We start from the raw sequence: 16,545 nt of genomic DNA on the forward strand, positions 1-16,545 counted from the left end.
GCAGCAATTATGTACTTTAAAGAAGATTTTGTGTACCTGGAGATATGCTTGGGTTTTTTCCTTCAACAGCAACAGCTGGCCTGATAAAACCTTAACCCTCCTTGAGTCACAGATCAAACTCAGTTATAACAATACCACTTCATATTTTACCTTGTTTTGTTCTTCAATGAAAAATTTAAAGATTTATGTTCCTATTCTGACAAACCGCTTCTGCTTCTCTCTGACTCAGAACTGATCCACATCTATAGCACCTTTGGATACACATCTTCATGACTACATCCTCTTTTACAGGGCAGTTCCCTTGCTCCTGGCCCATAACAGTTTTGGTTACATACTTGTTCACAGAAAAAAAATTACTAACAGATTATATAACCTGACTAGAAAAAAGTGATGGCCACATGCTAAATGTCAATAATTTTGCAAGAGCAAATACATGGTATGCTCAGCATCTTTTTTTTCCTGTTGCACTCATCAAGTAAAAAAGCATAGAAAATTTAAAGATATATTTTAAAGATGGGAAAATATTAGAAGTTAGTAACGTACTACAGCATTTGTCCTTTTTCCTCACTGTATTCAGTCTGACACAGTGTCATACCTGTTCCTCATAACCCACCATTCACTCTGACTTCAGCAGCTCCCAGTGTCAAGCATTATTCTGTATGCTCAGAAGATAGAGACAGCCACATATTTTCATAAGCTTGGAATTACCAGTTGCTTGTCTGGTTTTTAATGTTGAGAAGGACAAAAACAGACAGGTTGAAACTCATGCAAGGCTCACTGAACTCTATGTTACAGCAGAACAGAAGCAGGAAGTAAAAGCCAGTATAGCTAGAGGAAGAAAAGGAGAAGACAAGTTATTTTCTTTTTAAAACTTTTGTTTTCAAAAGAAAACAAAGGTAGCTGGTTTACACTTGTTTTGGTTCTATACCAAAATTTTTTGATCTGGTCAAATGCACTCCATCACTCTCAAAGCCTCAGTCTTCTCTACAGGTTGTGAAGACTTTGAAATGAAGGTGTGATGCTTCCAGCTAAGGCATTTATATTGACTATAAGACATTAATATAAGAATTACACAAGCAGTTGAGAAAGAGCATTATAGCAGGGTAGATTTTTCAGTACCTCATGCTGCCCTCAGACTCTCCACTTTTAACAAATAAAATGCTAGAGTTTAGATGTCATTTATATTGCCTCATCCTAAGAGCAGTGTGAAAGCTGGACTATCCATAGAAAATATTTTCTTTCTCATGAGGACAAATGTCCAGCAGGACATCTCTATGCTTCTGTTGCCAGCTGACCTTTCTGAAAAGGAACATTGGCCAGGATATCTCAGCTCTTCAGAACTCCCACCGCATCCACTACCCCTGCCTGGTGGCACAGATTAAATCAGTCCCTTCTCAGGTTTACTTCAATCCCCAACCTCTCCACGATTCAGTTCATGATCCTTAAAAATTCCCGTTTCTTCAAATGCACAGAGCTTTCAAGTAACGAAGTCTGACATGATCATCTTAGGCCATGAAGAAGCACCTCCAGCTGCTGTATTACCTTTTTTGTTCCACCCCTTCCATTCTGCCACATGCTTCCACTTCACACCTTAACAAGTTACCACTTGTTAAGCAACTCTTCCTCCACTTCTTCAGCGGCCCCGCTACATTGACCAGAGTACTTCCTAGTTCCTCAGAAATCCCACACCCATCACACTTTGCTACTATTTGATTATTTTCAGAATTAACAAAGAGTTAGCACACCCATGCAATGACTCATACCCAGCTCAGTTGCCCAACTCCAAACAGAGCCAGCAGGGAACAAGACTATTTTCCCATAGCGACTCCTACTTGGTAAAATAAAGTTCCTATTTTAGTACCATTTAGAAGCTGTGATATTTTGGGAGGAACAAAATATTTGTGAGAAGGCAAACTGAAATACTTCCAAACTAAGTCCATTCTTTTTCTTACCTTTCTCAAAGACCATTTCCCTGCTCAAGATGGTCTCGTTATCTCTGATCACTTCTCCCTTTACGGCGACCTGTGCCGGGCTGTCCGGCAGCAGAACTACCCCAACAGTCAGGTTTGCTCCAGGCCTGATATTCCAGGGAGCTGCCACAAGGAACGTAGGTCTGGAAAGTCCAAACGAGGAGAGAGAGAAAGGGCAGGTAGTGAAACACACTCTCAACAAAGTAACCGCGTCCACATAAAGACACACAACACATGTTGCCAAACTCTTCTGTTGCTCTCCGCTGCGGAGGCTGGAGGTGATGCTCACCCCCCGGGCGCTGCCGGGTGCGCAGGACGGGGCGCGGGCACCGCTGCTCTGCCCGCTCCCGGGACCAGCTGCCAGGCGGGCACCGGGGAGCCCCGGGAAGCTCTGCGCTGCCCGCGCAGCCCCCGCGCCGGCCGGGAGGGAAGGTGAGGCGCCCCGCGCCCCCGCCAGCCCCCGCCCCACGTACCCGGCCGCCGCGGAGCTGCAGAGGAGAAGGAGGAGGAAGAAGTGGACATCGCCGCGGGACCGCGCCATGGCTCTCCGTGCGCTCTGCCCGGTGTGTCCGCCGCTGTGCGCAGGGCCGGGGCCGGGGCTGGGGCTGTGGCCGGGCGGGAGGCGCCTCGGCGGGCGGGGGAGGGAAGGGAGAGGCCGCTGCTGCCCCAGCGCCAGGCACGCTCCGCCGGCGGCAGCCGCATGAGCACCGCGGGGCGTTCCCGGAGCCGGCCCGCGGGGAGCGGGGGGGGCCGGCGGCAACACACATCTGTCTGTACAGAGATACCCGCGGGTGCGTCTCACATCCCCTCGGCCCTTGCTCCCCCCATCCTGGCGCTCGTGCAGCTGCGAAACGGGTGGGATTCTCAGAACGCAGCACCCTACAAAAGCAACACCGGGAGCAATGTTTTCTGCCTGCAGCTCCCAGCAGAGTGGCAGCCTGTTGCGGGGAGCTGCCCGGTTATCGACTTGGAGAGACTTGGAGAGCCCGCAGAAGCGCGCTGGCCTGGGGCTCGGGCTCAAGGAGAGTCGGGAACGGTTTTGTGTCTGAACAGGGAGAAGGATGCTGGCAGAAATTCAAGGTGCCTCGTAGCTACTTAAACGGGAACCGATTGATAATGTAGCTCTGACTGGACTGTCCTCTGTGCCCAAAATTTGTAAATAAGGTCATACCTACTTATGCATCTTAACTCACCTTCGGTGTCCAAAAAGTGCACTAAAGCAGTTTCAGTAAGATTCTCTTCCTTTAGCATGTTCATTGTAACTGTGTAGAATAGACACATCTAATGTTTATTTTGTCCAAATTCTTACATCCCAACACAAGTCTAATACAGTCAGAAACTGCACCCAATTCTTGAGGTGTGCCTCTTCAAAAGTCCTGGACTGGCATCTTCGGCATTGTGTTACAGAGCAAAATGCAATCAGTCAGAGTCCTGAACAGAAGCGTCATGCTATGCTCTTATGAAAATCAGATATGAACATGAATGGATACAAGAATGGACATAAACACTGTGCTCTAATTATATCCCAGGCAGTCATGCAGTCTTTTCACATCTTTTTAATTTGCTTTTCCAGGCCTCCACACCTCTGTTGATTCTTTTTGGTCACTAGTTTTTGTGGTGACGGAAGAGAGGTGCCACCTCTGTAGACTAAGAAAGTGGTGATAGTACAGCAACCAACCGATGCTTGCAAAGTCAGTCTTGGCACCTCCTCACCTGCAAAAGGTGTATGATAAAGCAAAGTTTGGGAGATGCTTGCTTTTGGTTTTAGTAAGCCCTTGCTACATGTGAGAAACAGCCAAGGAAGATAAACAGTCATTGCCACTCCTTTTCTTAGAGATTGGGAAAAAGCTTACAAGTAGCACTGCCTCCCAAGGACCCCAGCCTCAGACAGCAAAGCTACAAATAGTATACCTCTCCATTCCCTGGCACTCCACCATACCTATCAATACTAATCAGCTCTCTCTCAGTCTCTAAAACAAGGTGGTCACATCCAAACTTTCTATTAGGTATGGTCCATGCTAACCCCCCAGTTGCACCACAAATAGTTCAAGAGAACACCATGGCCAGGGCAAAACCATGCCAAGGTCAGCTTCAGGGTAGAGACAATCAGCTTCCAGTCCCAAGAACATTTGCTGGCGCTGTTTAATTCATTAGCATGAATGTAGCCCAAAAGTTCATTAGTGAAAATGCTTGCTAATGTCACAGATTTTGCTCAGTTGTGCAACAGTATTATGTACTTCTATCTTCCCTTTTTTCTCCTGGGGGCTTGTTATCTTAAGATATTTTGGTATATGTATTTGATCTGTTCTATAAAAATGCCAATAAAGGACTCACTGCAGAAAGTAAGAGAATAAATGGGCTATAAATATCAGGATTCCTTGTGTCCAGAATAGATTTAGAACAGATAAGAAATGGGGGAACAGACATTGTTAAATGCCATTCTGTAAAAACATACAAACTCCTCTTCCTACACATGTATCCATGCACTCAAAAATATTTTCATCATTTCAATTCCAAATAGGACATACTACAGTGTAGGTACATGTAGAGGACTTTCAGGGTTAAACATACCATTTAGAAATCAAATGGGTTATGTAAGGATTCAGTAAGTTCCCAGTTAGCAGAAAACTTAAATACATATTAGCCCATTCAGGCAAAATTTAAAGAGTCATGTCTTACCAGCATCTAAATAAGGTCTTAATTTTCGCAAGTGCTCTGCAGCTGCTAATTTTCATTGTAATATAGGTTCTGGTTTCCCTGAAACACCACTTCAAATCCTACATTTTTTTATCAAATGTGGTCCTTCTTTGGTGCCCAAACATTGTAGCTGAAAAGGGAGCAGTTTAACTGTAGGATGGCTCCTTCTCCCATTCCTCATTCAGCACCTCCCAACTCTGCAATTCACAACCCTCCCAACCCTATTCTGCAGACTGTGCTATACAATTCTTTCTGGAGAGAGGTTTACAATTAATGCAGCTTATTTCAGTGGCCCCATTTGCAGCACAGTCCCACAGCCCCAGAAGTGGGTATCAGTACGTAGATAAGATACTGTGGTAAGAAGTAAATGAAGAAAACTTTCAGCCCTATATATTGCTTATAACTATACCATGTATCTCAAGCCTACTCTGCACATTTCTCTGCACACGAAGAATAAAAATAGGTCATGAGTAATTGGAAAATTAGCACAGTTAGAATTGAGCAAAACTGGTATCCCATTCAGGCTCACTAAGTGCTAAGCTATTTTTTCTGTTGGACTTGACTTGTGTTTCAGGTAAGCATAATTGATCACACAATCCTACCAGCTGTAGGACTGTTACATTTCCCCAGCACTCTGTCAATCTGCCCATTTCCACTGACAGTTGTCTACTCTAGGGTTTTGTTATACAGTTACGTGTCACTGTTTGATTTAAGTCAGACTGGTAACTCAAACAAAAACAAGCAGTGCTTTAGTTTGTGCTAAACTGGTCAAATTTAAACTTAGGGGCACTAAGTTACAAAAAGCTTTTGCTTACCCATTGGCTTCTGTTATAGAACACACAACAGTCTCAGCTAAAAAATACCTATCCATCCAGAACAAGTAGAAGAAACAGATTGCATTAGTACTAATTAACTGCTAGGAAATCTGTGTTTTAACTAAACAAAAGACCTTAGCTGGCCTACACATCATTTTCAAGGCCACAGAAACAACAATTTGTCAGTGTCTCAGGCCTAAGTTTGTTTTAAATGCCTGTTTCAGACAAACACCTGAAAGACTAATTAGTACACAAAGACCAGGCGAGGGAAATTTGGTTTGGACCCAACTTCTGCATATTAGGAATAAATTTGAAGGAGTATAACCTAGCATGAAAGGATTTCACAATCTTCAACTGTTCCAATCTGGTAAAGTGGATACAGTGGACACACAATTTGGGAGGTAAAACAGGTTGCTCTTGTGTTTATCATGACAACCAAAGAAGATAGTTCCTTCTCTGTTCAATTTTCATAACTCTCTGTTCAATAACATTTTGAGAGTTAAACAAGCATTACCAGACTCAAGTTTTGTACCCATGATATGTCATCATTATGAAAATTCCACTTTTACCACCCTCACTGCTACCTAGGAACCTTATTTCACTAATCCTTCATGGTGTCTGACAGAGACAGTAAAGGCTGCAAAAGTCATCTACAGCACTGGCTGTGCTAACAACTGTTACTGTTACCTGTTTCTATATAACTTAGTTTAAGTCTGGTTTGAATATATGTACCAGTACCAGCTGAAATGACACCTCTGAGTTGCAGCCTAAGTAAATGCTAAATAAAAATGTGTTTAAGTAAAAACAGAAAACCAGAATGGTTTCTTAATGAGTCCAGAAAGCAACTTCTGCCTTGGTCAATTAGAAGGACCACAGCACCTAGCAAGCTCTAGTAATTGTATGAAGATTGGCCACCAATATATGCACAGTAAGTCTGCTTTTCACTAATATCATATGTAGAAAACTACTGCTGTGGTAAATGTAAAAACCTAAGCACTACAGTACTTAAAATATTGCTACTTATACAATACAGTACTTAGAATATTAAAAAATTACAGCCGCAAGGACTTGAGTGGTCAATGCTCTGTGTCTGCTTTTAGCATTAGACAGTGAACTTGGATGGTCTTATATTCAGCTGGATTCAGCAGGCATTCCAGATTGTGGTGCAAACAATGTGTGTTTCCATGAAATGAGGCAAATTCAGGGAAATCTGAAGAGCTACGTTATGTGGAAATTTGAATCAGGAGATCACTATAGGCTCTTCCAGCACACTATTCTCTCTTCAAAAGCTTAGCAACTTGCCTTATGCATCACTGAACTCAAGGCCTGCAGCAGAGCTCATTTAGGGGGTGGATAAATCTTCTAATCAATCTCAGTAGGCTTTGGATGAGGTCCTAGCAGAAACTGTGATTCAGAAGGTCATAGAACTAGGAAGGAAGTAATAGTCTGTTTTATCACTCAAATGAGTGGACAAGAATTAAAGTAAATACTAAAAATAAGTGGGTGGAAGATCATTTGTGGTAGTAGGAGGGCACATTCCTTGCTTGGATGTAAGCCTGAAGAATTTGCGTTTTCTGGAAAGTATTGACAGGAGCAGAGGATATAAAGCTCTCCCAGAAGTGCTCAGCAATAATGCCTCTGATGCCATTTCTGGTGATGGAATGTGTCATAACGTTTTACACTGCCCTGTCAATGGGTGTGCCATGCACTGAAACTTGCCCTAAGCTATCAGGGTGGAGCTTTATGAAAATCTGTTCTGCACTACAAGTAAGATCTCTTTTTTACCAGCAGCTGAAGACTTTTCACTTGCTGAAAAGTGTTATTTGTAAATTCTCTTCCAGCTTGAACTGTTACTGCAGCCAGAGTAGGTAGGATTCACCTGATGAAATGTGCACTGTGCAATTTTCTGTAACTGGTTATTTACATTCACTGGATGAGCAGTGGAGTGAAGGAGGCATTTTTCTGAATGGATTTGTATGACTCATTGAAATACCAACATTTGAATGAACAGACATTCAAAAGTGGCCTTCTAAACGAATCATGTGAATCCCATTCTTAATGTACCAATTTCTATTGCATTTCTACACAGGAAATCAAGACAAGCAGTTGAAATATCTTGTTATCTCTAGAGCATGTAAGATGACTTTATCTTAAGAGTCTTATTGAGTATTCAGTGAATTAAACCTAAAGAGAGACATTCATTTTGACAAGCTTCAGATCAGGCTCTGTTCAAAGATATCAGATTTTGCTTCAGAGACTGGCATAAGAACAAGCAAGCAATGTCTGAATCAGAGAAAAGCTTCTTCTGTGTTAAAAAGCATAGGAAAATCTTGTTATCTTGGAATGATATATTTATATTTTCATACTATTTTAATTTTAAAATACTTGTACACTTTTTAAACATGCTCATAAAAATACATGTGATCAAATCAGCAAATACTATATTTTTGCAATATATGTAATATTATATATGGGCTTTGAAAAACCCAACAAAATGAAGCATTGTCTTTTAGGAAAGGTCCTTGTAGAAGGACCTCATAGGTAACACTTCATGAAGTTTTGAGAGATTCACTTCTAAAAATGAGATTCAGAATTAAAGAAGGAATGACAAAATTATATTATGGGAAATGTGAAAGTCTGAGGAACAAGTCTACAAACAATACATGTTCCCTGGCCATTTGAACTAACTAAGCAGTGCAGAAGGACCATAAGGGAATGAAAATGAGGACCTCTGCTTTTCAGTAGCTCTCGGCAGTTGATGAACCTCACAGAACTGTAATGAATTACTGTGAAATAACCCTATGCTCTTGTTACTGATGAGCTGAAGGTCCACCAAAATGCAAGTGAGTGGGGTAGCTGTCATAGGTTTTTATGTGTGGCTTCAGATTTCCATCACAGACAGTCTCAAAGTACACTCTTGGCTTTACAGAAATCAGTGGCACTGGAATCACTGCCTTTAGAGAAGTCAGGACTCAAAATTGTATCCTCCATCTCACTCAAATCTCTGTAACTTTGATAAAAAACTGGGGCTTTTTTAAATTACACACTCTATTTAGCCCCTTAACTTCAAATGATATACTGCATCCTATCCAATACATACATGCAGAACATTTAGGAAGCAAGCTCATATAATGCCATTATTTTATTTTAGAATTATTCTCTGATTGTAAAATGTTCAACCACACAGCTGGGGCATGTTAGAAAACGTACAAGCATGCTTTTTCTGTGAGAGAAGTTAAAAACCTATATAAATGATGACAGATTGTCCTCAAAAATCTGTTTTCCTAGGGCAGTATTTTTTTACAATTGTATGTGATGGAATTCCATTTACCAGACTTCATTAACCATTTTACCTTAGTGTCTTTATTCCCTTTGCTCTGAGGGTTTTCAAAAGGTCAGTGCAACCCCTCTTTGTTGGAAATACAGCTGAAACAGCTATGAAAAACTTTATTTTTATTCTATAATTTAGTGTGAATTAAAGCTATTTGATCTTAAAGAAAGTAAGAATTCCCTGAGGATTTAATTACCTTAAACTATAGCCTATAATTAAACTGTAAATTTCAATTGCAGGTTTTTAAAAAGGAACTTCTAAACCCAGTGTTTCCATAATGTCATAGACTAGTACATCACAGCACTCTGGAGTATGTGCATTCATACACTGTAACTTCACTTTATATTAAGGGCATAAAAACTGGCAGATTTTGTAATGAATGTGTGTTTCTGTAATAACTTTTATGACATTCATGAACCCATAAGAAAGGGAATGTTAGTACAGCAGTCTGTTTTATAGACCAGTGTATCCCTGTAGGCAGAGGCAGCTTCCTTTCAAAAGCAGCCTCACCTGCAAGCAATTAATAATGTAGACAAAACTCATTTCCCACACTTTACACAAAAGTAAATCAAGGTGGGGAGACAATGTCCTAGAACAACATACTAAAGAGATGCATATTTTAATTTAACAGTCAGAGAAGACTGAGGGGAGCCTTCATGACACTTCTTTCATAGAAAGAAAATGCCAGGTGCTGATCTATGGTAGGAAGTGGAAAAAAGAGCTAATGGTCAGGTAATTGAAGTCAATCAAGAGAAAGTTAGATGATGAGGCACATATTGTCAACAGAGATTTTTTTCCTGAATGCACTACTAAGGAAAATTGTGGTTTCTGCTTCTTTTTATGTCTTCCTATTAAACCTGAATGCCTTTTCAAAAGTCTAAACCAAGAAATGAGGCTAAATAGAGGGTCAGCTTGCCGAAATTCTCGATTCCATAACATAGAGATGAGTCTAGGTGATCTCCAGGCAGCTTGGCAAAAATCTGTGAGGTTGCTCTTGAGTCAAGGGACCAAACTCCTTTAGAGATCAAAGTGTCCCGGAAAGGACAGAGCAAGGCTCTGCTCCCAAGGAAATTAAATAGAATTGTCAAGAGGGAAAGAAAAGCACTTCTCAGTGGTGTGGACTATACTATTTCAGTCCTGGTTTGCTCCATCTTGTCACATCCAGAAAAGGTCAACACCGAAAAAAGAAGACGGGATTAGAAGCAGCTGTTAAAATGAAAAGTTGTAGGATGTGAACCCTTGCAGGACAACTTTTTTTCATTCTAAAAATAAAACCCAAACTTTCTGCTTGGAAATTGGTCAAAAGCTAAAACTGTGAGGTTTAAGTTTAGTTTGTCTTTTTTTTTAATCTAAAAATAAAAAAAAAATTAAAAAGAGAGAAAAAAAGGAAATCTTTCTCTTTCCAACCCACTCCACTGTGGTATCAAGAAAAAATAGTTAGAGGTATGTAGACTTTAATTATATAAGTAAAATCATTCAGAAACTCCATTCTATTTTAGATGACATCTATTTGACAATCATATAACATGAGTCAACCTCATATTACACAAATTGCCCCTTACAGAATCAGTCCCTGTAGTAGCTAAAATGATTTCTATAGACAGAGTGATTAAGAATTATTTTAAAAATACACTCAAACTATTTATAAGACTTGCACAAAACTTTGTGTTTAGTTTTGACACAGGTAAACACCAGTTATCTCTTCCTCAGGACTCAGTCTTAGCACGTAACTGCTCACAAGAAAGAAGGGCGGGTGAGGAGTCCGATCTCAGCAATTAAGAAGGAACTGAGTAAAGGTTTCAAGTTTCAAGTCACCAAATACACCACAGTCTAAATAAACTTAGCCCTTGAGTAATGCCACTATAGGGTATTCATTCACACTGTCCAAAAGCAACTGTTTGTTCCACTGCCAACCACCCACAGCAGCAGTCATGTTTATTTAAATGAAGAGGGTGTGGACCCAAGAGCTACATCTTTCCAAACCTTGCTATAATAACCGAATGTTTGGACGTTGCTGTCATACGTCTGAAATGTGTCCTATATTGGACAATTTTCTAAGGTCCTCTAGCCATGTTTTCATGCTAAAGACTTACCCTGCGATTTTGCTGACCACTAACAGAAGTTCTGGGAGGTTTTTCTCTTTTTCTTTTTCTTTTTCTTTTCTTAGCAGTAAGTTACTTTGGTATTAAAAAAACAAATGGACTATATTTGAAACACCTAGTGTACATGATGTTTTTAGTCCTGAGAGGGGTCACAGGATCACAAGAGTATGGGAAAATTCAGGGCAAAGAACTCAGGAGGTTGTCTGATACAGCCTGCTGTTCAAAGCAGGATGAGTAATGAGGTCAGAAAAGGTTTCTTGGGACTTGATCCAGAAAGGTCTTGAAAAACTCCAAGGATTGAGACTGCATAAGCTGGTGGCTGGATAATACAGAGCTCAGGAGTTTGAAACTACAATTCTTATTGTGTCTGAAACAGCTGTTAAAATTTTCCAACTGCACTTTACTTATGCCTAGTTGCAGTGCTCATACATTTTCATCTTAATTGACACTATGTAAACCACAACCAGGTTGCTGTTTGAATGACTGCAGGAATTACTATTGCCTTATTTCCCCTTCTCTTGTAAACAGAAACAGTTTTTAGGCACTGCATAATACAAAACACAGAATGAGACTTGGTGAGGAAGCAGAGGCTTGCTCTCTCAGCAAGGTATGGCAGTACAATAATGTGTTGCACACTCAGGGACCAAGGATTGTGTGATAGGCACCAGGCCAGGATTCGACCCAGCTGATGTTCACCTTGTATATGGCCAGGCTGTTCCCAAAATGATTCTGAGAAACATGAATATGTTGACACCGAGTGAAGTCAGGGTTTACTCCCTGACATGGACCACAAAGAAAGTATAGATGTATTAGACATATCTTTAAAAATTCTAGCCCTGGCAACATGCTCCCCAGCAAACAGAAGGGAGAATACTTGTAAGGGTATTTAAGGTATTTATATAAAAATTATGAAAGACTGCAGAAGACTTTTTCATGATAGTCAGAAAGAACAGTTTTCCTACAGCTATCTGAAGTGTAGGGTAAGATAAAAAGCAAGCCTCATGAATAATCTGAAAATTCATAATGGGTGCATTGGCCTTCTTAGCTGAGAGTTTTAAAGGCTGAATTTAAAAATATGTTCTACTTTCCAAATCCTAAGGTGTAGAGAGTGGCAGCTGTTAACTCATACACCAAAATCTTCCTGGAATTAACGACTGTAAAATAACCTGGGAAAACATCCCAGAGAGATACCCTGTAGAGGGCATGGACATGGAGCTGATTTGCAGGAGGGAAAAGAAAAGGGCTGTGCAAAGCCTTCACCACTCCCCAGCAGGATGAGGCTGGGCTTGCAGTGAGGTACCAGAGACCCCTGATATTGGCCTCTGAGGGATGGTTGGCTTCCACAGCCAGAGGGTATGCAGCAGCTTCTGTGCCCTGCCACCAGTCTCCATGCAACACATCACAGCTACATAAAGGCTTCTCAGCTGCAAATGACCCAGCTGAGACAGTATGAGAACTGCTGTACAAACAGGTTCAGTATTTTAAAAGTTAGCTGAATGGGGCCCACCTCCTTTTCTTCTTCCCTCTCCCTCTCTTTCCTTCTTTCTCTTCCTTTCCCTCTTTATTTCTCATTTGTTTTGTAATACTCCTAATGCATCCTTATGTAAAGATTTTATGTACAGCCTCTGGATGTAATAGCTAGGGATAGCTGCAAACATTTGCAAAATAAAAATCACGTCGATTCTGTTATAAAAGTATTATAATTACCATGAGTTTAGGCTTAATTTTCAAGCATGGAGTGACAAATTAAAAACATTTGGTCAATGTTTTTAAAAAATGCTTTAGTAACAAAACACCACATTTACTCTTTCAAAATTCACCATTTTTTCAAATCATTGTCAAAGGAGAAGTGTCTTTATTGTTGCAAGGAGCTTTTTTTCTTTTTTGCTAGGCACACCTAGATACGAAACATCTGAGAATCTTCAGACCTACATCTTCCTTAGACACCTGCTGCTAAAAATGAGTAGCGTCATCGTCCATTTCCCCTGCCAGTTTAAGGGATATCACACTGTCACAGACATTCCCAAATTTCCGAGACTGACTAGGAGAATACCTAGTGAATGCAAGAGACTGACAATTACTAAGAACCTAATTCACAGGTTCTTACCTTGACTGGCATCCAGTTCCTTGAGCATAAAAAGCACATCTTCCTCTCCTGCGTGATGGGTTCCATCCAGATTTCTGAGATCTCTGAAAAAATTTACTTACTTGGTTACTGACAACAGAAATATAATTTTCAGAATCTCTCACTCATTGTGCATAATTTCACATATCAGCACTTCTAAGACTAAGTAAGGCTTTGCCAATGGAAATATTTTTTTAAAGTTTTACCATTAACTTTCACTACAGAGTTTGCATTCAAAAAAGAAAACGCTTTAATGAGAGCTGCAGCATGTTCTTTGGCAGTTCCAGGCTTTGACCAATCAACTTCCCATCAGGAAGGGACAAAACTATTGAGAAAACCTGTGAGATACCAGCATATTTTATCTTAATAATTCCATCTTTCATGACAAAATAATTCAGAATAATTTTGTTTTGCCACAGATCTGAACAGCCTCAACATTGCAGTATTATAATGCAGCACATCATGGGGTGGAAACTCTTGAAAGAATCATTCTAACCTGGCACCAGGCAGGTATAAAGACATGGTTTTGCAAGACTGAGCCACATAGCTGAAAGAATACGTCCAACATGACTCCCCACCAGTAAAACTCTTTGAAAGCTAATGTTTCTATGGGTAGGCATGTGCACAGGGAGAGGTAAGTATTTACTGGGGATTCAGAAAAAGCAGCATTTCTTCTCAGAAGGACTATAAAGGTATAACACATCCATAGTATATAATTCAGATGTGGAACTCCTTGCTACAGGAAACACGAATACTGAATTTTACATGGATTCAGATAGCATAAATTCTTGTCTGACAAATGTCAGGGACTATTCAGTACAGAGGTACCACATCCTGCTCAGGACTAGCCTGAGTCACCAATCAGCGTATTCAAACATTCAGGGACTATTCAGAGGTTGTATCACCCTGTTTGGTCTGTACAAGTCCTTCCCCTCAGCATTTGCTACTGACTGCTGTGTGAGGTAGGGAACTGAGGGGAAGCGAACATTGGACCATAGCTATTCCTCTGTTTTTATGAGTCCATAGAAAGAATTGCACTTTTTAGTGAGCACTCCAACATCCCTCAGTAGTCCACAGGGAAGCCATTAACCTTTAGCCATTAATTCAGAAAATACAGAACTAATCTACAAAGCTTGAGGGAAATCTGCTCTTTCCCCTAAGGATGTTCATGGCTTCTGTATGTAAGGAAACATCCATAGTTAAAAACAAAGAAGATTCCACAAAGCCTCAGTGCCTTGTCTTGCCAGAGGTTCAGCATTCACTGCAGTTACAAAATGCCACTGATAGAAGAGAAATATGAGACCAAGTTTTCATGTACAGATGAGTGTTCTGAACAGAGGCCAGTTGCTTGTTAGGGAATGTTCAGTATCATCACCACTCTCATTTTCTTTAGGAAGAATACCTGTAAATAAAGGAGTCTAGACATTAAGATTACCTGTACTTCCAATATGTACTTCCAGTGGCTAACATAGCACTAAAATTTAGGCAATACAAAGCCTAAGCCATTTCTCTGAATCTAGCTGAGCACTGCCATATAACCCAGAGGAGTACTTTGGAGAGAACACAATACACGCCTAACTTTCTTCAATATGAAAGCAATGTTGTTAATTGAGGAAAGTCCCAGGCTTTCTGCTGCCATGGTCAGTGCCAAAAATTGAACACCATGGAATGCCTCTGCTAACAAACAATAAGAAAAGCAGGCAGGATGGGTCTCCTTTCCCAGCATAAACCCCCAGGCAAGAATATCCATGGCGACAGGGAGCCCTGAGGCATTTGCAGCAGACGGAGTATTTCCAGATAGATGAAAACACATTGTACTGCCAGAGCCACATAAGCCATTTCTGATTTGGTCAGCATCATCTTATGCATGATTTAGTCATGACTTTGTATTTGGCTTTACAGTAGGAGAACTGCCCAGCTTAAGGCACCCTAATTCTTTTCTTTTTTGATTGACTGTAACTTGCTCTCTTATGGGAAACATGAGAAATTTTTTGCTTGGATGAATGTGCATATTTTTTCTTGTCCAAACAATCTGATACCTTAACTTTATATTCTTCTATTTTGTAAATTATCATTCTAAAATCTAAATGTCCTTGTTAGGTATTTACAACATTAAAATGCTGTACACTCTGTATAAGGAGACAAATCTTCACTCACTGAACTCTGTTTTTGTTACTTTCAGTTATTTGATAATAACTGGATGATTATTATATTGTGAATATGATCAGTATTTCTCTGCTCCTTTCTTCTGTTTATCTTGATAAAACAGCATTTCAAAAGTCAGATTCCTTTAAAAGGTAAAAATGAATAAAGGTATCTTGTAATAGTAATTTTTAAAAGACTGAAAAAAATGTGGGAATCCAGAAACAACTTTTCTATTATACCCTATAAAACTTAATAGGTTGACAGAAGAGATAATATCTTGCTCCATGAAGAAATACTTCAATTTAAGTTAGCATCACTGCTCTATTTTCCCTAGCCACCTTCTTCATCTTCTAAGCCATTGAGTATAGGTGGAGTTAATCAGTTTAAAATGCATTCCTACATCATCACAGCTGTATCCTGTCTCCACTGCTGAATGAATATGAGAGCTTGCTCAAAAGGAGCTGCGGCATTGGAGGGAACAAGGCTGGATTTTCTCTTAAGACCCACTGTTTCTTTTCCCAACAGGACTCCAGAGGAAAGAGAGCCATCTACTGTTCTATACAAGACATGCTGCAGCATGTCTTAGCTTGATGATTTGAAATGTCAGGGTGGAATTTAGGAAAGGAAGTGGAAACCTCTGCTGTTTTCCTCTTTTATGCTGTGGAGCCAGGTGATGAGGGAAGCAGGGCTCTGAGCAGTGCTGTCCGCCACCTCACCAGCCCAGAGTACAGCTGCATCCAGTAATGAAAGTAAGCAGTGCAGAAGTGTTTGAATATAATTGTCCTTTTTAGAAATAAAAATAAAGTCAGAAAATATTTCAAATCCTCCACATCAGGGCACCATCACAAGTATGACGCAGCATGGCAAAGCAGACCAACAAGCAGCAGTGCCTGGTACGTTGGAGGCAAACCACTCTGTCTGTGTAACTGTATGTGTTTCCATACAGCTACACACAAAGTCAGCCTCCAGGGTGTCAACAATGACGTTTTTGTCTGCTGTGACAAAGAAATGCTCCTCACACACTCCTGAATCTGTATTCATGGGTGTTGCCATTTGCCTGTGGGTCTGCAGCCTCGCAATCAAGGTGCTTTTGGTGCAGCGTGTCGCTAAGTGAGGAAGATGCACTCCACAGTGAGGGTCTGCAAGATCCAAGAAAGAGACAGCAAGGCAGAGAAATACACATTTCTTGCTAATGCAAGGTTTTTTGGTACTATCCCATACTGAAAGTGTAGGTAGATTTAAAAGACTACTTGCCTTGAGGAGAAGAAATAAGTGTGGCTAGCACAGGTCTTTCCCATGAGAATTCCTTTTGTGTTTTATAAATAAAGATAAAGTTTGGATGTTATTAAAAACAGTGTCC

At 40.5% G+C, this 16,545-nt stretch overlaps 2 protein-coding genes across 2 annotated transcripts in view; one reads left to right on the plus strand and one right to left on the minus strand.

The window, feature by feature from the left end:
- Positions 1 to 2,713, minus strand: part of CD109 (CD109 molecule) — a 75,683-nt gene extending 72,970 nt beyond the window's left edge. Inside the window, exons 1-2 of the mRNA XM_085056490.1 lie at positions 2,444 to 2,713; positions 1,953 to 2,113 (exon numbers count right to left, since the gene is read on the minus strand). Of these exons, the coding sequence (XP_084912616.1) occupies positions 1,953 to 2,113; positions 2,444 to 2,511 (229 nt within the window). The 5' untranslated portion in view covers positions 2,512 to 2,713. The remainder of the gene's footprint in view (positions 1 to 1,952; positions 2,114 to 2,443) is intronic.
- Positions 2,651 to 4,132, plus strand: LOC146440119 (uncharacterized). The gene is made up of 2 exons (XM_085056492.1): positions 2,651 to 3,050; positions 3,544 to 4,132. Exons 1-2 carry the CDS (start codon positions 2,671 to 2,673, stop codon positions 3,560 to 3,562), a joined length of 399 nt encoding a protein of 132 aa, XP_084912618.1. The 5' UTR covers positions 2,651 to 2,670; the 3' UTR covers positions 3,563 to 4,132.
- The last annotated feature ends 12,413 nt before the right edge of the window (positions 4,133 to 16,545 follow it).

Source organism: Lichenostomus cassidix, chromosome 3, assembly GCF_008360975.1.
Source record: "Lichenostomus cassidix isolate B80296 chromosome 3, HeHo_3.0, whole genome shotgun sequence".
Lineage (NCBI taxonomy): Eukaryota > Metazoa > Chordata > Aves > Passeriformes > Meliphagidae > Lichenostomus > Lichenostomus cassidix.

Bases quoted from the DNA above. Each gene is read 5' to 3' on its own strand.
- LOC146440119 (XM_085056492.1), top strand. From the start codon at position 2,671: ATGAGCACCGCGGGGCGTTCCCGGAGCCGGCCCGCGGGGAGCGGGGGG.